This window comes from Typopeltis vanoorti, chromosome 5 (assembly GCF_054136105.1).
Source record: "Typopeltis vanoorti isolate ZY-2024b chromosome 5, IOZ_Tvanoo_1.0, whole genome shotgun sequence".
In the NCBI taxonomy this organism is placed as follows: Eukaryota; Metazoa; Arthropoda; class Arachnida; order Uropygi; family Thelyphonidae; genus Typopeltis; species Typopeltis vanoorti.
Genome location: NC_143553.1, coordinates 89,935,396 through 89,958,495, shown reverse-complemented (window position 1 = coordinate 89,958,495; position 23,100 = coordinate 89,935,396). Strand labels below are relative to the sequence as shown.

The 23,100-nt window shown below is 35.0% G+C and overlaps 1 protein-coding gene across 2 annotated transcripts in view; it reads right to left on the bottom strand.

Annotated features, from left to right (window-relative positions):
* Positions 1–23,100, bottom strand: part of LOC150106639 (stromal interaction molecule homolog) — a 341,067-nt gene that overhangs the window by 63,185 nt on the left and 254,782 nt on the right. For both annotated transcript variants that reach the window (XM_090392591.1, XM_090392592.1), the window contains exon 10: positions 16,340–16,509. In XM_090392591.1, the coding sequence (XP_090248717.1) occupies positions 16,340–16,509 (170 nt within the window). The remainder of the gene's footprint in view (positions 1–16,339; positions 16,510–23,100) is intronic.

Sequence of the window (23,100 nt, the reverse complement as noted above, 5' to 3'; positions counted from 1 at the left end):
GGAACAACTATTCAACATTCACACAGCAATAAACCACTCTCTGGTATCACTCTTGCCCAGCAATGATACCACATTGCTGGGCAAGAGTGATTAATGCATGGCCCCTAGTCCTCCCACCACCAGTCATATTTTCAAAAATATCTTCTGGATCAATCTTATAAAAACCCTTCAGTAATTTGAATGTCTCAATCATATCACCCCTCCTTCGCCTATCGTCCAATTTCTGTAACCCACAAATCCTCAACCTATTCTCATAAGGTTCATTCCACAGTCCTGCTATCATCTTGGTCACTCGTCTCTGGACCCTCTCCACTTCCTCCCCATCACGAAGAAACCCTGGTGCCCATAACTGGGCACAGAAGTCCAGATGGGGTCTTATCAAGGCTCGATACAGAGGAACCACAACTGGTTTCTCACTGCATGTTAAAGTATTTTTCATAAGCCAAGTGATTTGGTGAGCTGTTTTAGTCACTTTTGCAATGTGCCCCCTAAACTTCAACTCCCTATCCACCAGCACTCCCAAATCCCTGGCCTCATCAATCTCCTGGAGTACGGTTCCACCAATGCGATATACTGCTGCTGTTCTTTTCACCCCAAAGTGCATAACCTTACACTTTGCCACATTAAACTGACATCCATTTTTCCTAGCCCAGTCCTCCAAACTATCCAAATCATCCTGTAAAATTTTGACATCCTGTGCACTCACAATTGCTCTACCCAACTTTGCATCATCAGCAAACAAGTGAACACTTCCTCTCAAATCCTTTCTAATATCATTGATGAACAAATTGAAAAGCAGTGGTCCAAGAACAGAGCCCTGCGGCACTCCACTAGTCACAAGACATCTATTTGACTCCACTCCTGAATAAACCACTCTCTGGTATCTCTCTTTCAACCACCCTCCTATCCATCTTACCAACCCTATATCTATCCCCATCTGCTCCAGTTTACTGATTAGGGTTCCATGTGGTATCCTGTCAAAGGCCTTGGCAAGGTCCAGTAGTATCACTGTAAACCCATTACCCCTATCCAATTCAGCCGTCACTGTGTTATAAAACGTGAGCAAGTTACTGAGGCATGATCTACCCTTCACAAAACCATGTTGTCCCCCATACAATATCCCATTTTCATCTATCCAATCCTGTATTCTTTTCTTGACTAATTTCTCTAAGACCTTGACAATGATTCCTGATATGCTAATTGGTCGGTAATTTACAACAGCAGTCTTGGAATTTTATAACAATGTTACAGCCGAGTTGGATAAAGGGAATGGATACACTATGATAATGTTGGATTTTTCTAAGGCATTTGATAGGATACCACATGAAAGGCTGTTGTGTAAACTGGAGAATATGAGATTGGAATATAATCTCTTGACGTGGATCAGGGGATGGTTGACAGACATATCAAAATGTGGTATACAGTGGGTGTGAATCTGCCAGATTAAAGGTAACCAGTGGTGTACAGGACTGAACCTGTACACCAGTGGTGTACAGGTTCAGTCCTTGGGCCATTATTGTTCAATAATAATGGCCCAAGTTTCAATCTGTACATTAATGACATCAAGCAGGATCTATCATCATATGTGCAACTGTTTGCCGGTGATGCAAAGAAAGGCAGGGCAATCAGGGATGCTACTGATGTTCAGCAATTACAAAATGATTTAAATAGACTGGAAATCTGGCAAACAAAAATGGCTTTCAGTTTAATGATAGTAAGTGTAAAGTTATGCACATTGGCGTGATTAGAGTTCCAGCGGCATATTATATTAGCGGGGTTATGCTACAAGAAACTGAAGAGGCAAGGAATCTTGGTGTATATGAATTTAAAATTCAAAGGTCACATAGCAAAAGTCGCAAATACAACTCAGAGGATAATTGCTATGTTGAAGAGAACCATGACATGTAAAGATAAGGAAGTCATTTTGCTTCTTTATAAGGCTTTGATAAGAACATACCTGGATTATTGTATGCAGATTTGGTCTCCCAGGTTCAAAAGGGATAAAGAAGCTGTGGAAAGTGCAAAGATGAGTTACAAAGATTATATCCAGATTATGGGATTTAGATTATGAGGACAGATTGCAAGTATATGGATTGCAGACTCTGATTAACAGGAGAAAGAGGGTGATATGATAGAGGTCTATAAACTTTGAATGGGTGTTATAGCATTTCAACTAATGAAAATTTTCGTTATATGAAAGGCAGGGAGAGAAAACATGGGGCATCCATGGAAGTTAAGGTTGTTTGCAGTCAAGAAATGGGTAAGAGCTAGGTTTTTCTCACAGAGAGAGTGTGAGTGAAATAATTTGCACTTAGGGGTAGTGAGTGCATCTAGTGTAAATGAATTTAAGGTAAGGTATAATAGCTAGTTTGATGATTTATAGCCTCCCTCAATGAGTCCTTGACTCCTTGGAAGGCTCAGATAATAATAATAATAAAAATTTAGATAACAATACTACATTTTACTACTTGTGGTTCAGTACAAAGTTTAAATAACATCCTTAATTTCCATAACATGCAATTGATATAAAATAATCATCCATGTATTGCTATTATGTCTCATCTGTATGTATCTCATGTATCACCAGAAGATGATATAGTTAGTGGAATAGAATGTGTAGGTTATAATATGTTTAGGAGGGTCAGAGAGAATAAAATAGGGGGTGGGGGAGAAGTGTTATTGATGATAGCTGATGAACAGCAGCCAAGAAGAATAGAAGCTGTATTGCAGGATAGTGAAAAGGGCTCATTTGAGGCTATTTGGTCTGAATTGAGACTAGCAGAACAAAATATACAGTTGGGTGCTGCTATAGACCAGGTGATGGAATAGATGATAGAGATAGTATGCATAAACAACTTGATGAAATGAGTGAAAGGAGGATAATTATTATGGGGAATTTCAACTATGGTAACACTGAATGGAAGGAGGAGAGGACACATGTGAGGAAGGAACTGGATTTTATTCAGTTATTAAGGGATAACTATCTGAGACAGCGTGTATTAGAAAATACTATGGGTTTGAGAGTGCTTGACCTGGTAATAGCATCTGAGAATTTGACTGTAATGAATATGACCATGTTGCCACCAACTGTTGAGAGTGATCATAAGGGCACTCCTTTATTCAACCTGGGAGGTGAATAAAGGTGTGGAATTTTCAATTAAGACAGGGTATATGTAGAATTACCATGCTGGCAAGTATGACAAGCTTATGATATTGCTTGGTTCAGTGCCATGGCATGTAACACTGCAAGGGCTGGATGTCGATAGATCATGGGAAGTGTTCAAGGAGCATTTGCAGGAGGTTATGGCTGATTGTATACCTAGGGTCCAAATAGTAAAACAAGTAGGGGTTAAATGGATGAATAACACTATTAAGCTTGAGTTGCAAAAAAAGAAACAATTGTGGAGGGAATTTAAAGAGAAAGGTGACCTGCAGGTACACGAACAGTATAAAGTGCAGGCCAGAAGGGGTAACGAGCGTGGTAAGAAAAGCAAAAGCGGATTATGAAAGGAAACTAGCTATGCAAGCTAAAGAGAATCCCAAACTGTTCTTTCAATATGCTGAAAGTAAAAGAAAAACTGTACATGGCGGAATGATTTTAAGGAATGCCGATGGCAAGGTGGTCACTGAATCAGTCGATATAGTGGAATTACTGAGTGAGCACTTTGCAAGAGTATTTCATCCAGGTGGTGACATTGAAACAATGAAGGAACTATTACTTTATATGGGAATTGTGGTGAATGAAGTGTAGGTGAATAGTCTATTACAGAACCTTAATGTGAATACATCTGTAAGATTGGATGGTATACCAGCACAGGTCTTACGTGAAACGGCTAAAGAATTATGAGTGCCCTTGACCATGTTGTTTAATCTGAGTCTCGGGTCTGGTTTAGTCCTGAAGGTGTGGAAAGAGGAGAAAATAGTTCCACTTCATAAAGGAAGATCCACGACTACCATTGCAAATTACCAACCGATCAGGAGTCGTTGTCAAGGTCTTGGAGAAAGTAGTCAAGGGAAAAATACAGGAATGGATTGATGAAAATGAGATACTGTATGGAAAACAGCATGGCTTTGTGAAGGGTAGATCATGTCTCAGTAACTTGCTCAAGTTTTATAACACAGTGATGGCTGAACTGGATAAGGGTAATGGGTTTATAGTGATACTGCTGGACCTGGCTAAGGCCTTTGACAGTATACCACATGGAATTCTAATCCGTAAACTGCAACATATGGGAATGGATAAAGGGTTGGTGAGATTGATGGGTGGGTGGTTGATGGAGAGATATCAGAGAGTAGTTTATTTAGGAGTAGAGTCCAAAAGACTTCCTGTGACTAGTGGTGTGCCGCAGGGTTCTGTTCTTGGACCACTGCTGTTTAATTTGTTCATTAACAATATAGGGAAGGATCTAAGAGGAATGGTTCATTTGTTTGCTGATGATGCAAAGTTGGGTAGGGCAATAGTGAATGCAGAAGATGTCAAAATCTTGCAGGATGATTTGGATAGATTGGAGGTCTGGGTAAGGAGAATGGATGTCAATTCAATGTGACAAAATGTAAGGTTATGCATTTTGGGGGTGAAAAGATTAGCAGCAGTATACCACATTGGTGGAACTGTACTCCAGGAGATTGATGAGGCCACAGACTTGGGAGTGTTGGTGGATAGGGAGATGTTTAGGGATCACATTGCAAAAGTGGCAAAAGCAGCTCATCAAATCACTTGGTTGCTGAAGAATACTTTGACGAGCAGAGACAAGCAAGTTATTGTTCCTCTGTAACGAGCCTTGATAAGACCTCATCTCGACTACTCTGCCCAGATTTGGTCACCTAGGTTTCTTCTTGATTGGGAGGAGGTTGAGAAGATCCAGAGGCGAGTGATCAAGATGATAGCAGGTCTGTGGAATGAACCTTATGAGAACAGGTTGAAGATTTGTGGGTTGCAGAAATTGGTTGATAGGTGGAAAAGAGGAGATATGATTGAGACATTCCAATTGCTGAAGGGTTTCCACAGGATTAATTCAGAGGATATTTTTGAGATCAGGACTGGTGGTGGGAGGACTAGGGGACATCTATGGAAGCTGGGCAAGAGTGTGGTTAGTAGGTGTTAGAGCTGGGTTCTTTACTTTTAGAGTGGTAAATGAGTGGAATATGCTACCAGAGTCTGTTGTGGGTGCTATGACAGTGAATGAGTTCAAGGCAAGGTATGATAGATACTGTGAGAATATCAAATAGTTGTGTGGACATGATGTTTAGGGCCTTCCTCAATGAGTCTAAGGGCTCCTTGGAGTCGCCTGTAGTAATAATAATAATAATAATTATTATTATTAATAATAATCACAGTAATAATTTACCATATATAGTTCACATTTACCTACCTACCTACATCCAGCATTACAGCCCGTTGTGAGCCTTATCCTCCTGTGCACCTTGCCTCCACAATCTTCTGTCCTTAACTAGTCTTTCCAAGCCTCACTTTTATAGTAGTCAAGTTTTGGATTACATTATCAATCCATCTTAATCTTGGTTTTCCTTTTTTCCTTGTTGCATATATCTTCTCTCTCTCTCTCTCAGTATTCTTCTTGGCATACAGAAGTCTTCCATTTCTCTCTACATGACCTAACCATTGTAATCTCTATGCTTTTATGAACCTAATAATATCTTCTTCTTTTAGTATATGATTAATTTCTTTGTTGTACCATATTCTCCATACACTATTTTCTTCAACAGGTCCATAAATTCTTCTTATAATCTTCCTTTCAAATTTCCTCAAATTGTCTTAGTCTTTTTCACTAAGAGTCCACGCTTTGCTTCCATATGTAACCACGGGTCTAGTGAGCATTTTATATATAAGTATTTTAGTATGTCTGGTTATTAGCTTGCTTTTAATCATGCTCATATTTGCATAATACCAGCTTGAATACATTATAGTTCATATTTACATAAGTTAATAATACATGTTGCAGTTCACATTTTTTTTCAAAATTTGAGAAAGTAATTATACACAGTATATATATATATATATATATATATATATATATATATGCACAAAGTGACAGGATAATTGAATTAAAAATTGCAGCTCGACCTTTTAATATTTTTATTGTCCAAATATATGCACCTACTTCTGATTATTCAGATGAAGATGTAGATTGTTTGTATGAAGACATTCAAAATGCACTAAATAACACTAAATCAGATGACAACTATTGTTATGGGAGATCTAAATGCTAAAGTAGGCTCAGAAAAGATCTCTTCCTGCATGGGAAACCAATGCCTGGGACATAGAAATCCAAGAGGAGAAAGATTAATACAGTTCTGTGAAGAAAACAATCTGGTAATAGCAAATACTTCATTTAGCCGCCCTCCTAGAAGACTTTACACATGGAAAAGTCCCGGAGACAGCTGTAGGAACCAGAATGACTACATAATGATTAAAAAAAAGATTCCGGAATAACATCTTACAAGCCAAAACATACCCAGCGGCTGATATTGGATCAGACCACAACCCTGTGGTCATTAAAGCAGCGATAAAATTAAAGAAAACAATGAAACCTCTAAACATAGAAAAATATGATCTTGGCTCCCTTAAAAATCAAGAAATACAAGATAAATTTTTAAAGGAACTGGCACAATCCACTGCTGTTAATGTTCCTGATTCCACCAAGTATCCTTACCCTAAAGATGAGATTGAGGATAGATGGCAGAAATTTAAAGAGGGCAGAAAATTTGAGAAGAAAATGAGTAAATCCTAGATGAATGACAAGATACTGAAAATGATGGAGGAAAGAAAGAAACACAAAAATGATCCTGAATACAAGAACTTAAACAAGGAGATTAGGAAAGAATGTAGGATTGCAAAAGAACTATGGCTCAACAACAAATACAAGGAAATTGAACTTCTGGACAAAAAGCACAAAACCAGAGAACTACATGAAAAAGTTAGGGAGCTAACTAACAAATCTTGCAAAACGGTAGGCTCTCATTGCATTGAAGATATGGAAACATCCTAATGGAGAAAGATAAAATAAGCTAGATGGGTAGAGTATTCAAAGGAACTCTACAATTATGATAGAATAGATAAGCCAATGCAAGATTTGGAGGGGCCTACTATTCTTACTTGGGAAGTAACAAATGCCATTAGGAAACTGAAATCAGGAAAAGCTCCAGGAATGGATAGAATTATGGCAGAATATCTAAAGGCTTTAGATGATAAGGCTATAAGATCACTGACTGACATAAGTAACAAAATATATGAAACTGGACACCTGCCAAAAGATTTTAAGCACTCAACATTCCTACCAATACTTAAAAAATCAAAGCCAATCAAATATGAAGAACACAGAACAATCAGTCAGATAGCAAAAGTTATGTTATATATCATCCTAGAAAGAAATAAACGTAAAATCAAAATGGAAATTAACGAAACACAATCTGGTTTCCAGTAAAATAAACTAGAGAAGGACTCTTCAACATTAGAACTATTATAGAAAGATATCTGGAGAAGCAGAAAGAAGTCTACTTATATGTTATTGACTATACAAAGGTCTTTGACAATATACAACATGAACAACTAATCAAACGCATCAGAAATTTAGGAGTAGATGGTAAAGATACCAGATTACTGATAAATCTATATAGAGAGCAAACTGCCTCAATAAAAATATCAGGAGAAATCTCGGAGGAATTCCAGTAAAAAAGGTGTCAGACAAGGCTGTGTTCTTTCTCTTATATTGTTTAACCTCTATACTGAAAATATCTTCCAGCAATTAGAAAAATTTAAAGGAGTTAGCATAGGAGGCAGGAATATATACAATTTAAGATATGCAGATGACACAGTACTGCTAGCTGAAAATAAAAAAGATCTTCAAAACCTACTAGAAGAGACGCTGAAGCTAAGTGAAAAATATGGACTTAATTTCAACTTCAAAAAAACCAAAACCATGCTGGTAACAAGAGAAAATACCCAATATAAATATTAAGATCAGAGGAAATACTTTAGATCAAGTAGAGAGTTATATATATTTGGGTCAACTAATTACAGAGAATGGAAAGTGTGATAAGGAAATATTAAGAAGAATAGCAATTGCTAGATCAACCTTCATTAGCATGAAAAACGTTCGCACCTCAAGGGAAATTCACACAAAAACAAGAATTAGGCTGTCCAATTGCTACGTATGGTCAACACTGCTATATGGAGCAGAAACTTGGACAATATCAAAATATTGTGAAAATAAACTAAAAGCCTTTGAGATGTGGATCCTCAGAAGAATTCTTAGAGTCCGATGGACTGCCAAAAAAACTATTTTAGAAATACTAGAGATGATTGGAGAAGATAGGAATCTGATGAAAACCATTAAGAAAAGGAAAGCCACCTACCTTGGTCACATACCAAGGCATGAATCCCTACAAAAAACACTTTTAGAAGGAATGATACAAGGAAAAGGAAGAAGAGGAAGACAAAGAACAGATTAGATGGGAAATATTAAGGACTGGACCTTTTTGTCCTATGAAGAATGCAAAAAAGAAGCACAAAACCGTACATGGTGGAAGCTCATGGTAGTCAACCTACTAGAAGGAGATGACGTCTGACAAGAGAGATATATGCATGCACTCACACACAATTAAAATATTTTTCCTATTTCGTACAAACCTACAGTACAAAGTAAATTCATCATTTACATACTTTTTAGTAATATTAATATTTTTATTACATTGTATTTTCATGTATTACACAGGAATATTATTACATTATGCATAGTAATACTGATATATTATATAATAAGATCATTACACTATATATAGTAATATTTTATCTAATAATATTATTATATTACATTTAGTTATTTTAATATTAGTATTAATTTAATTGTTTTATGCAATAAATACTTTGTTTTTTGTTTCATTTAAAATCATCATCATCAACAACAACCATGGGTCCAATGCCCGTAGGTGTCTGCTGCCATCTTGATATGATTCATTTAAAATAAGGTTTATAAAAGTCTAAGAACATTATTTGAATAATTAAGTATATTTGAGTATGTGTGTGTGTCTATCCTATGTGAAGTAAAGGAATGGAAATGATATATTAATGAATAGGAGTTCCCTCCACTTTGCTCCAATAATAATAATAATAATTTTAGATTAGATTCTATTATTTGCATAATAGGGTAATGTGACATAGTGGAAATTTTCGTATATTTATGAAATAATTTAGATGCTAATATTTGAAGTAAAAGGATGTGGAGGAGGAGTAATCCACTGAATTTGAAGCCAGAGGGATTAACGATTAACTTTTTTCATTTTCTTTTAATTAACGTTTGATACTGTGGTTAATATGTTTTATGTGAAATGTAAAATGTGCGTTGATAAAATTTCCATAGCAATATTAATTGCTTTTAATGTTCTATAACTATTCAGATGTTTATATGGCAAGTTGTTAAGTAATGTGGGTATAAGATGCTCCATACAAATTGTTATAATGCCTGTTTGTGTAGAGGTTTGTGTTTGGTCTTGTTATGCAATACGTTTCCTCTGTTGTTGTTATTACAGTAAGTGTTGTTGAAAGAGTGTCTTAGTAACAGTACATAGTATCTTAGATTCTTTAGACTTCAGAATTTTGTATTTTGCCATTAGGGGTTTTGTTATTTCCTGGTGTGTATTGGGTCTCCAAAGCACCACTGAAATGATTCTTCTGTGAAATTTTTCTAAATTTAATAAGTGACTGTTTGCTGTGTTTGTGTAGATACTTATACCATACCTTAGTATCGTTTCATAAATTCCATGATATGAGTTTTTTTTTATGTTGGGTGGCATCGTATCTTTTGCTTCGAAGAATTTTGCAGCAATAGCGTGTAGTTTGTTATGAAGGTATTCTTATATGTTTAGTCCATTTAAGGAGGTTGTTAATGTATAAACTGAGGTATTTAGCATGTCTTACAGGTGTGATTTCAGAACAGTGGGCAGTTTCCATGGTTAATGCAATGGTATGTGTGACTATATATCATTAGTGGTGTAGGGTGTATAATTCTTGGGTTCTTTTATTACTCTTAGTGTTGTTTACTATAATTGAACTATGGTAGAAGTAGCCAGTTATATTGTTTAGGCCATGTTGTGCTTTGGAGAATGCAGTGTTTATGTCTGTGTGGACTTCTAGTAGCTGTGTCATCTGTGTCGATATATTTGACTTTGTATGGCCAAGTTATGAATGTCATTTACGTATATGTTGAACAGTGTGGATGATAATACTGATTCTTGACTCCATGTTGCATTTGTATTTCCTGGCTGTGATGTGTGCCTATTTTTGTTACTTGTGTTCTGTCTGTGAGATAATTCCTAAACAAGTATGCAATGTCCCTCTTATTCCAACTGAGTACAGTTTGGTTAGCAGTATTTCATGGTCAAGTGTATCAAAACCTTTGGTAAGATCAAGGAGTATGAGGATAGCAAATTTGTTTTTATCAAGAGCTTTATTTAGTTCATTTGTAATGTCCTCTAATAGCATGGTTGTGTTTTTCATTTTCTGGAAACTATACTGCTTTTGTGAGATGATGTTATATTTCTGTAAGTAGTCTTGTGTGTATTACTTTTTCAAGAAGTTTAAAGATGACAGGCAACTTAGCTATTGGACTGTAGTTGTGAACATCATTTATTTTTCTATATTTTTAGATAGGTGTAACTATCATGTGGTTTTTAGCTGTTTAGGAATAGTGCAAGTGTTGAATATCATGTATATTATGTATATTATTTCTGGGAAAACTCCCATGTTACTCCTCTTTATTTAACTATTATAATTACAGCTATTTTGCCTGTTTCAGTTTAGGAGTACCCCTGTTTGAATGTCATTGGCTATTTACTCATGGATTCTTAGGGCATTATGAGTTTAGATGTACTAAAAAGTATATGTAGCCTAAGGAATAGAAAATTGCACATACCTTTTTCTGGGTGTTGTGGCTTTTCCTCTGTCTGCGATGTCGAAAACTGCAGAGTGTGTGTGTGTGGGGAGGGGTAGGCAGTTTGGTAGAATAGGTTAGAAAAACCCGGGTTTTTTTCGTAATATATAGAAACATATACTTTTATATAGGGTGGGGAAAAAGTGAAAGGGTTAATTTTTTTAAATAGGGAGGGGGAAAGGTGGTTGACGGGGTGTGGACCGTTTCGACTATTATATATACTATTATATATATACATATACTTTTTAGTACATCTAAACTCATAATGCCCTAAGAATCCATGAGTAAATAGCCAATGACATTCAAACAGGGGTACTCCTAAACTGAAACAGGCAAAATAGCTGTAATTATAATAGTTGAATATCATGTTCACAAGTTTCAGAAGTACAGGAATTCTTTATTCAAAACATGTTAGGAGGTCTGTGGGTCTAATTTTGTCAATTCCTGGACTTGTCTTTTGCTTTAATTGTGAGAGAGAATCTTTCAGTTCCAATTTGGATACAGGAGGAAAGTAGATAGCTTGCTGTTGAACTTGGGTTAATAGTTTTGTGTTGGGCCTAGTGGGGATAGTATCTGAGTTGTATGATGCTGTTTGTGAAGGCATAGTTAAATGATTCTGTGAGTTCCTTCTGGTTCTTCTCCTGACCGAAGTTTTTGGGAATAAAATCTTGTGGGGGGTTTTCCTTTTTTGGGTTAAAAGTTCATTAAGTGAAGACCATATTTCTTTCATATTGCATTTCCTGAATTTCTAATAATAGTGTCTTTTTGTGCTCATAATTTTAGTTGTTAGTTGGTTTCTTATGTTTTTGGAAATTCCAGAACACTGGTAGTGGTAGCCTCTGTTGACAACCAGTGCAATTATGGTAGCCTCTGTTGACAACATGATTACAATTACGATGTTCTTAACTAATTGATAAGTTGTAAGTTGATTTCTAACTCAAATATAAAGAAAATTTATATTTAAAGACTGCGCCACTTTATATTTGAATTAGTTCAAGAATTGAAGATAAACCAACTCTCAACTACCCTTCCTTTATATGTTATTATTATATATACTGGCCGGGAATATTTAACTTACTTAATTTACCCGCTTTGGTCCGAATATTTTATGAATGGTGCAGTAAAAGAGATTCAGGCAAAATGCAACTTTTGATTAACAAAAACAAACATTTAATTTTAAAATCACAAATTTTACACTTAACTTCAAATCAGTAATTAAGATATCACAAACATTTTAGCTTCTCTGATAAGTACAAACTCAGACAATGGTAAATCTGTTATCTCTATAATACAGTCTTCTCACAGTTCCTTAAGTTCCAATTACAATAAAAATTGCAGTAACACCTCTTTACAAACAAACACTTTTAATTTTACACTTCAGCTAATTTTCGCAATAGTTACTGTTAACATAAGGAAATTCTAGGATAAAACACACACACACACTTCTCTACAAAGGAATATTAATGGTTGGAATAATCTTACCGATAATCTTCTTTCTTCATAAACTTGCACGCAAACATTTTTTATAACTGTAAACACTTTGAGCATATACGGCACTCATTAAAATAAATCTTCTAAGCAATAACTGAATTAATCATTGGTCACAATACACATAAACAAACGTTCTTGCTTGAAGTACTACTGATCACTCATGAGTTAAGGCAATACACAATAATTCTTTATCTTGAGGTTTAATATGCACAGTTGTTCATTCGTCCTGCATTCAAATAATTCTTTAGGCACTATAATTCAAAACACAGCTAATGATAAACTTCAACTTTACAGCCTCTACCATTCTCTATTAACTTTGTGTTTTGCTTCAAGGTTCCGTATGTCCTTGAAAGGTCAGCGCTGAAATTAAATCTCAACTCAAGTATCGCTAGTCTATTTAATAGTCTCTCAGTTGTTTTCCGTAGCTATAATTGTTATTCTACAACTTAGTAGCTAACTGCTTCTCGACTAGTAGACTTAAATTAGGTGCTTGAGTAACTTGCCGACTCGCTATTATTACACTCTGATTCCCGAATGCCCAAAGCTCCGATTCCAACCCAATGCCAATCCTCTCTCTCTCTCTCTCTTTATTTTCAGCGTTCCTCCCTTTTATATTCATTCTTCTGCTAAATTGTTCTCGTGATCTCTTTAAAACTCTTTTCAATAATTTTCAACATTCTCCTCATGTGCTGTTCCAAACTCGCGCTCGCTTACTTAGATACGTCTCCATGACAACAAAACAAAACAAAATAAAATTGAGCTATTGCATAACGTTAAGCTTCTACAAATAGGAATAAATAGAGAATATTAACATTTCAATTAATGCGCAGTTAAATTATCAAATACAAATTCTTATAATATTAACATAATAATACTTAAAATAGCTTAATAATATTTAAATACAGAGTCTAATACTATTATTATATCTTTGATTAATTTTCTAATTATTATTAGAACTTCAAGGAAAATTACATGAATAATAAATCTTAAGCAAGGGACTAACAAATAATATATAAACAAGTCTTGCTTAGTATATGGTAGATTATGTTAAATGTGAATGAAGAACAAAAACATACAAAATAATTTCATTCACAGTTTAACACTCTAAATTAAATCAAAGGTTATGAAACATCGTAAAACACGGTAATTGAAAATTGGGATAGATCGCAAATAATATGAAGTTAAGTTAAATTTCCTTTCTGCAATGCTATTCATAAGATAATATAAACAAATATTCTTATGTTACTCAGTTACTATAAATCCACTATTCTAATCTTGTTAATTCTATCACAAAGAACGCAAAAGATCTTTTCCAAACAATTCTTCTTACTCACAAAGGAGGTTAACTTTCTAATTAGAGACTGTCCACAAAGTTCTTTAGAAAATTGTTCTTAATTTACATTCACAAATAATCTCCTCTCTTCTAGGAATTTTTATACACAAAATAGAGTATTTTACTTTACTGAAATTTCTTCCCGCGTCTTTCAGCACCACGTGTAAGTCTGGTTACTTCTTGTCTATTGGCTGTCTTTACGTCAACATAAGGATTACGCTATCTTCATGATTTCTGCAAAAACGGACTCGAATCTCTGTGTTTCAGGATACATTTCGATGGGACTTCAGCAACGGCTTGATTCTGCTAGGACTGGAAACTTTACCTTCAGCTCTGCATAGAATCCTACTCCATTCTCAAGAAAGCTCGCTGTACAACATCTTATCTTAGCACAGACTTCATCCCCTATGCAAAACTACCCGCTAACTTCTGAACCACCAAGCAGGAAAATGATACGACAAGAGAGAGAGCTCTGATATGGTGCTCATCCCCTTATATTATTCATTAGAGCGCCACCTTTTTCGGAGTCCCTTTTGCACACGACCCATTTCTTTTCTCCCCTTGGGTTCATCCCTTGCTCTCCCGACGCTGTTATGCTCTTGGATTCACAAATATGCATCAACGTACGTTCCATGTAAGCTACTGCCATCAGCGTTACATGGGACACGTGTACTTGTATACTTTCTAAGAATTATTACTTAGTAACTATCTGGTGACTCACAGTTAATCTATACAGCTTAAGTGAGGCTTAAAATTAATATTAACAAAATTCTTCCTTTAAGACATTCTCTAATTTAATTTTAGTAGTGATCAAAAGATTAAAGTACATGGAACATAAGATAAAATTGCAAATTTATACATAAAGTGAAGAAGTTTCACTTTTGATTTCAGCTGATGTGCAGGTATTTCTCTTTGTTAGTAAGTTTAGTATGTTAGATTCTGAATGAATGATTTCTTTGCAAGATTCCTTCATTCACGATCTAACACCTATGGAGAGAGGTTGAAAAAATGTTGATTGCATAATTTGGTAGGTAGGAGGAAAAAAGTTATATAATAGAGACGTTTATGTTAGTGAGAGGATTTTATTAGATTAATGCACTGAGGATTATAAAAAGATTAGAAGGCAAGAGGAGAACAAGAGACTATCCCTGGAAGTTATGTAAGAGTGTGGTGAAGAGACATGTGAGGAGTAGAATTTTTACATGGAGAATTGTCAGTAAACAGAACAGATTACCAGAATATGTTGTTAATGCAATGAGTGTTAAGGATTTTAAGATTCCATGTGATAAAATATGTTGTCAATTGAATGAACCTCCCATGATGAGTACAACTCCATGGAGGGTGTAATAATAATAACAACATACAAATTAAAATGCAATGAAGGGGAGGCAGTTTTCCTCCTCCACTACAGATTCATATATCCTAGGTAATGTACATGAAATAAAAGAAATTGATATGCCAATAGTTATAGGTAAAATAAAAAGGATTAAAACTTGTATGCTAATTGATAGCAGAGCTGCTGTTAGTTCTGCACCCCATATATTTAGGCATATTAAATAACACTGGAAAATGCCTAAATTACATCACAATGCTCACCTACATGGTATTACAGGACAAGAATTCCCAGTTCATCTAAAGTGACCATGGCATGAGAGGGGACAGATGACTACTAAGCAATAAAATTAAATATATATTTTGCTTAACATATACCAAACAGTAGTGGCATAAATTACAATACTGCACCCATTTACAGGTTATCATTGGATGTCTTAGAGCATCTCATTATGTATGAAAAAATTAGGATTTGAAGTTATGAACAGAAGAAAGAGCATTGGTGGAAGTACCCAATCACTGTACTACTCTGGTATTAGTTGAGAAATCTGAAGATGAGAAGCAATCCACCATGCATGTAGTGATAAGTTAAAATTATCACATTGTAACTATTATTAAATATGGACTTTACTAAATTTGAAGTGTTATTAAACTACATTCCACACCAGAAGCTATGAATCAGCATGTTTTTAAATTTCTGAAGTCAGAGAACAATTATTATTCATAAACAAGTGGTCCATTTGTGGTTACCTTTATTCTCCCATCTCACCTCTATGCATATGCTTAAAAGCACACCACCTCATGGTGTAGACTACATGAAATACATGCATAGTTTTGACAAGGGAATGTGTTCTGCTACATTCTGATCACATTCAGAGCAAATGCAAACAGTTTCTAGAAAAGGAACTAGTAGAGGACCTTTCAAATACTTTCTAGTAGTATATGTATATTAAATACTTATTTAATAAACTACTGTTTTCTAAAAAAATCCATTTTTAGAAAACAGCTTTATGGAATAAAATAAAACCAGTCTGGCTCAACTTCAAAGTAGTGACATTTTAATAGAAAAATGTGGAATGTACTGAACAATATATAAACTATACCCATTACCCTATATCCCTGCTTCATGAAAGAAAGTTAAAACCATAATGTAGGAACAACTTGAATACTAAAACCATTCCTGGTTTTAATATTCAAGATTTATTTATTTTAAATTAATTTTAAAAAAATGTTGTACCTGATGTATAATGGATACCAGCACTGCCATTCAGAGAAGCACCTTTTAAAACATTTTCCAGGTACAAAAGACCTGGATTGTGAACTATAGCAAATCCACATAATATTTCAATCTGACGCCACCTATGAAGCCTTTCTTGCAGATCTTTAGTTACTTCACAAAGAGCAGCTCTATTTTAGTCATAAAAGAGAAATAATATACATCAAAAAAGATTTTAATGCAGTTCTTATTCAATATAGTAATATAATTAGGAATACATAAATTTAGCATTGATTTCTAATATTTAGAACACACTAACTTTTCAACAAATTTACATTTTATGTTAAAGATGTTGAATACATTTAAATAAGATAGGTGAGTCAGTGTTTTAGCAACTGACACAACGAAAAAGGAAAAGTTGGTCCTTGTTGGGAATCTAAATAGCAGAGTAGGAAGTGATTGTCAGATATACAAAAATATTTTTGGAAAATTTGGAGAAAAGAGCAAAGCTAATAATAATGGCAAATATCTGTTGGACTTCAGTTCAGGACATGGACTGGTTATTACTAACACCATGTTCCAACATAAAAATGTGCACAAATTCATATGGAGAGAAGAGGCAAGGAATAAGAAAAATCTCACGGACGATGTTATTGTTAATAGTGATATTTTCTCCCTGGTGCAGGACACCAGAGTGTACAGAGGATTTCAAATTCGAAGTGATCACTATTTAGTCTTGAGCAGGATAAAATTGATTTTCATATTGAAAAGAATAACATGTAAGAAAGTTTTAAAGTGAATAAAAGTTGAGCAGCTCTCAGATGTGAATTGTAGACTAAAATACACAAAGACTATTGAAGAAAACATGGGAGACTTTGAGAACAGGAACCAAACCTTGGAGATTCAGTGGCAAGCCTTGAAGAAAACCCTGATTGATTAAGCTAGAGAGGCATGTGGTGAAGTTGTCTGAAAGGATAGAAAAATTAGAACTCCATGGTGGACACAGGAAGTTAAAGAGGCAGTGAAGGAAAAGAAGAAAGCATATCAAACGTTCCTGGCAAATAAGTCAGCTTGTGCTCTTAGAGAATACAGAGACAAATGTAAGAAAGCTAAACAATGTGTAAAACTAGCTAAACAAAAGTCATGGGAGGACTTTGGCAGGAACATAGAAAATAAATATCAAGAAGGTGGCAAAATATTCTGGAGGTTGTTGAAGTTTAGGAATGGAGGAAAGAGTACTGTAAAAGGAGTTAGAGATGATAAAGGTGACAGGAAAAAGGGAGAAAAGATATCCTTGAATCATGGAGTATACTTTGAAAAACTGCGAAATGAAACAAGCAGTGATGATGGCACAATGGTAAAAAACACCGACTAGGCATGCGGTCAGGAATACATATCCATACTTGAAGTAGAAAAAGCCATCAAAGGCTTGAAATGTGGAAAGGCAGCAGGAATAGATGATATTCAACCAGAAATGCTGAAGTATGGTGGTATATAAGTCTTACAGTGGCTGCACTACATAGTTCAGAATGCCTGGACAGAGGGACGAATTCCCGATGATTGGAGTAGAGATCTAATAGTACCCATATATAAAAAGGGAAATAAAACTGTTAAAACATTAAATGTGAAAATTACAGAGGTATTTCCCTACTGAGTGTTCCGGGCAAGATTTATGCCAGTATACTTGAGAAACTGTTGAGAAGAATTGTGTAAGAAAGCTTGGTGAAAAACAAGCTGGATTCAGGCTAAATAGAGACTGTCAGGATCAGATCTTCACTTTACGACAAATAGTTGAGAAAGCATGGGAATATAAAAAAGATCTGTGTTTAAGTTTTGTAGATCTGGAAAAGGCATACGACAAGGTGCCATGAGAGAAGCTATTCAACACGCTACAGTTATATGGTGTCAATGGGGCATTATATTAAGCAATACTTTGTCTTTATATGAGTTGTAAGTCAGCAATTAGAATTGAAGGAAGTAGAGGAAGATGGTTTAATGTTAAATCTGGTGTGTGACACAAGGATGTACATTATCCCCTCTGTTATTCATTATCTATATGAATCACATTATGATGGAAAGTGGTATTAAACATGATATCAAAATTGGAGATGTTAAGTCAGCTCTTTGCTTTATGCGGATGATATTATACTTCAAAATAAATCTGCTACAAGTATGCAAGCTTCACTGACTAAATTGAATAGCTGTTGTAATAGATATGGTATGAAGGTCAGCAATAAAAAGACAAAGACAATGAATATAGGCAGAATCATTGAAAATGTCAACTGTGTTGTGAATTTAGAACCAGTGGAACAAGTAAAACATTTCAGCTACTTAGGCATGCTTTTTAGTGAAGATGGTAAATTAAATATAGAAATAGACAACAGAATCAACAAAGGTGGTATGGTAGGAAGTCAAATGAATAAATTCATATGGAATAAGAGAGAAATTAGTCCGAACACTAAATTGACTGGATACAAGACAGTGTTCAAACCAGGTTTAACTTATGGATCTGAGAGCTGGGTCAGAAGTAAAACACTTGACCAAAGACTAGAGACCACAGATATCAGAGTCCTGAGAAAAATTAGAGGCATGAACAGATGGAATCAATGGCAATATCATATTAGAAATGAGGATATTAAAAAAGAACTTGACATTGTCAGCATCCAGGAATGCGTTAACAGAGCTAATCTCAGGTGGTATGGTCACTTAAACAGAATGGGCGAGGAAAGAGTAGCAAAAGAAGTGTTCTCTGCCAGGTTGGCAGGAAAACGACCCAGATGTAGGTGGATTGATATGGTACAAAGTGCCTTAGATGATAGCAATATAAGATCTGATAATGTTGGAGTCTTGACAAGTAACAGATTGATATGGAGGACAATTGTAGATAGGAAGTTAGTAATGATGTAAATTTTTCGTGTAGTACTATCATATCCTGTACACCCCTTGAGGGTACATGGCAGGAATTTGATGATGATGAGGTGAGTTAGTAAATAGATTACAAATATAAAGAACTATAAGTTAAATGAATATTTAACTTATAGAAATGAAAAATGAAAAAAAAATCTGTAGCAGATATTGTATCAAAATATTCCTGTGTTGTGCATGTACCTGTATTATACCATATACATAACTCACTGAAATTTCAATTTATCCACTAAAGTACCTAGTGATTCTTTAGTGGATAAATTGAAAGAGTAGCACTTATATTAAAATCAAAGGCTCAAAACTCTCTATTGTTCTACAATCTTATCTCACCTAGGATAATTAAAGCAAGATTTAAAACATCAATCGAATCACTAACTATTATTCAAGTATACTCAAAAACTTCGACATCATCAGAAGAAGACATTGAGGAGTTCTATATAGATTTGCAAAAAGCAGTACAGCAGACATAACTCCTAATTGTAATGGGAGACTGGGAGACTTAAATGCAAAAGTAGGCAAAGATTGGGATACCTGGCCAAGAGTAATCGGAAAGTTCGGGTATGGAGAAAGCAATGAAAGTGGCAAAAGACTGCTAAACTTCTGCTCAAATAATAGACTAACAATAACCAACACTTTCTTTAAACATCCAAAACCCCAAAGAAAATGGACATGGATATCACCAGACAGACAAACCAAGAACATGATAGACTATATTATTGTAAACCAAAGATGGAAATCAAGTATCCGAAATTGCAGATCCTTCTCTATAGATTGTGGATCAGACAATAAGCTAGTATTAGCAAACCTAATAATAAAGTTAACATCTGGAAGCACTTTTAGAGTCAAAAGGAGACTGAATGTAAAAAAACTACAAGACAACAATATTCTAAGAAAATATCAACTAGAACTAGATAAAAACCTGAAGGAACTACCAAAACAGAATATAAACATCGAAGAACACTGCTGCAAATTAAAGGAAATAATATTAAATTCGGCAGAAAAAACAATAGGTTACACAGAAAGAGAAAGTAAAAAGTATTGGATCTCAAATGAAGTAAAATGGTTAAGCGATCAAAGGAAAAGCATGAAACTAAAACAGAACTATAACAGAAATGAATATAATAGATTAACCAGAGAAATTAAAAAACTAGTTAAAAGAGACAAGAATAATTGGTTAGAAGAAAAATGCAAAATGGCAGAAAAGCTATCAAAAAAAAAATAACCTTCATGGATTATATAAACAAATAGACCAAATTAGTAAGACACAGATAACAAAAATTATAATGATCAAAAACAAAGAGGAACAACTAATTGAAAGTAAAAACAAAAGAATGGCCAGATGGGAAGAATACTTCAAAGATTTATATAATAAAAACAGCTCCCAGGATATTACAATTCCAGCCACTGAATTGGAAGAGGAAACAAATATCTTTACCAAAGAAATAATAGCACACAGCATTGAAAAACTCAAAACTAGGAAAGCACCTGGCATTGATCAAATACATGCAGAATTCTTAAAAAGCAGGAAAGGAACAACTTTTGAAACCATTAAAAACATTATTTGAAAGGATCTACAAAGACGAAGCAGTGCCTACTGATTGGACCAAATCAGTCATAACTCCTATATACAAAAAAGGATATAAAACAGAATGCATTAATTACAGAGGCATGAGCTTCCTCAGTATTCCAAGTAAGGTTTTTACGAAAGTACTCCAAAAACAAATTAAGCCATATATAGAACTGGCACTAGGAGAAGAACAAGTCGGTTTCAGACCATGGCAAAGCACAATTGATCAACTATTCACCTTAAGACAGCTAATAGAAAAGACACTAGAGTACAACTTTGGTTGTACTCTAGTACAACCAAAGTTGCTACATAAATTTCATAGACTTTCGTCAGGCATTTGATTCAATTAGTAGAAGAGAACTATGGAAAACAATGGAAGAATTTGGAATTCCCAACAAAACCATAAGAATAATAAAGAATCTATATGAGAAATCTGAAAGTGCAGTACAAATGGAGGACACCTTAACCAACTGGTTCCACACAGAGAGCGGAGTAAGACTGGGATGCAATCTGTCGCCAGACCAGTTCAATCTTACACTGGAAGAAGCAACCAATAAGGCCTTAAACAATAAAGACTCCGGAATCAAAATATAAGAAAAGTCTCATGGACTATGTTATTGTTGATAGTGATGTTTTCTCCCTGGTGCAGGACACCAGAGTGTACAGAGGATTTGAAATTGGAAGTGATCACTATTTAGTCTTGAGCAGGATAAAATTGAATTTCATATTGAAAAGAAGATCATGTAAGAAAGTTTTAAAGCGAATAAAAGTTGAGCAGCTCTCAGATGTGAACTGTAGGCTAAAATACACAAAGATTATTGAAGGAAAAATGAAAGAGTTTGAGAACAGGAATCAAACCTTGGAGATTCAGTGGCAAACTCTGAAGAAAACATTGATTGATTCTGCCAGAGAGGCATGTGGTGAGGTTGTTTGTAAGGATAAAAAAATCAGAACTCCCTGGTGGAGACAGGAAGTTAAAGAGGCAGTGAAGGAAAAGAAGAAAGCATACCAAAAGTTCCTGTCAAATAAGTCAGCTTGTGCTCTTAGAGAATATAGAGACAAATGCAAGAATGCTAAACACTGTGTAAAACTAGCTAAACAAAAGTCATGGGAGGACTTTGGCAAGAATATAAAAAATAAATATCAAGAAGGTGGCAAAATATTCTGGAGATTGTTGAAAAAACTTAAGAATGGAGGAAAGAGTGCTGTAAAAGGAATTAGAGATGATAAAGGTGACATGAAAACGGGAGAAAAAGATATCCTTGAAGTATGGAGTAATTACTTTGAAAAACTGCTAAATGAAACAAGCAGTGATGACAGCACAGTGGTAAAAAACACTGACCAGGCATGCAGTCAGAAATACATATCCATACTTGAAGTAGAAAAAGCCATCAAAGGCTTGAAATGTGGAAAGGCAGCAGGTGTAGATGATATTTGACCAGAAATGCTGAAGTATGGTGGTATAAGAGTCTTACAGTGGCTGCACTGAATAGTTCAGAAAGCCTGGACAGAGGGAAGAATTCCCGATGACTGGAGTAGAGCTCTCACAGTACCCATATATAAAAAGGGAAATAAAACTGCATGTGAGAATTACATAGGTATTTCCCTACTTAGTGTTCCTGGCAAGATCTATGCAAGTATACTTGAGAAACGGTTGAGAAGAATTGTGGAAGAAAAGCTTGGTGAAGAACAAGCTGGATTCAGGCCAAATAGTGGCTGTCAGGATCAGATCTTCACTTTACGACAAATAGTCGAGAAAGCATGGGAATATAACAAAGATCTGTATGTAAGTTTTGTAGATCTGGAAAAGGGATACGACAAGGTGCCAAGAGAGAAGCTATTCAATACACTGCAGTTATATGGTGTGAATGGGGCATTATATCAAGCAATACTTAGTCTTTATTTGAGTTGTAAGTCAGCAGTTAGAATTGAAGGAAGTACAGGAAGATGGTTTAATGTTAAATCTGGTGTGAGACAAGGATGTACATTATCCCCTCTGTTATTCATTAACTATATGGATCACATTATGAAGGAAAGTGGTATTAAACATGATATCAAAATTGGATTAATGTCAGCTCTTTGCTTTATGCAGATGATGTTATACTTCTAAATAAATCCGCTACAAGTCTGCAAGATTCTCTGACTAAATTGAATAGCTGTTGTAATAGATATGGTATGAAGGTCAGCAATAAAAAGACAAAGACAATGAAAATAGGCAGAATCATTGAAAATGTCAACTGTGTTGTGAATGGAGAACCTGTGGAACAAGTAAAACATTTCAGCTATTTAG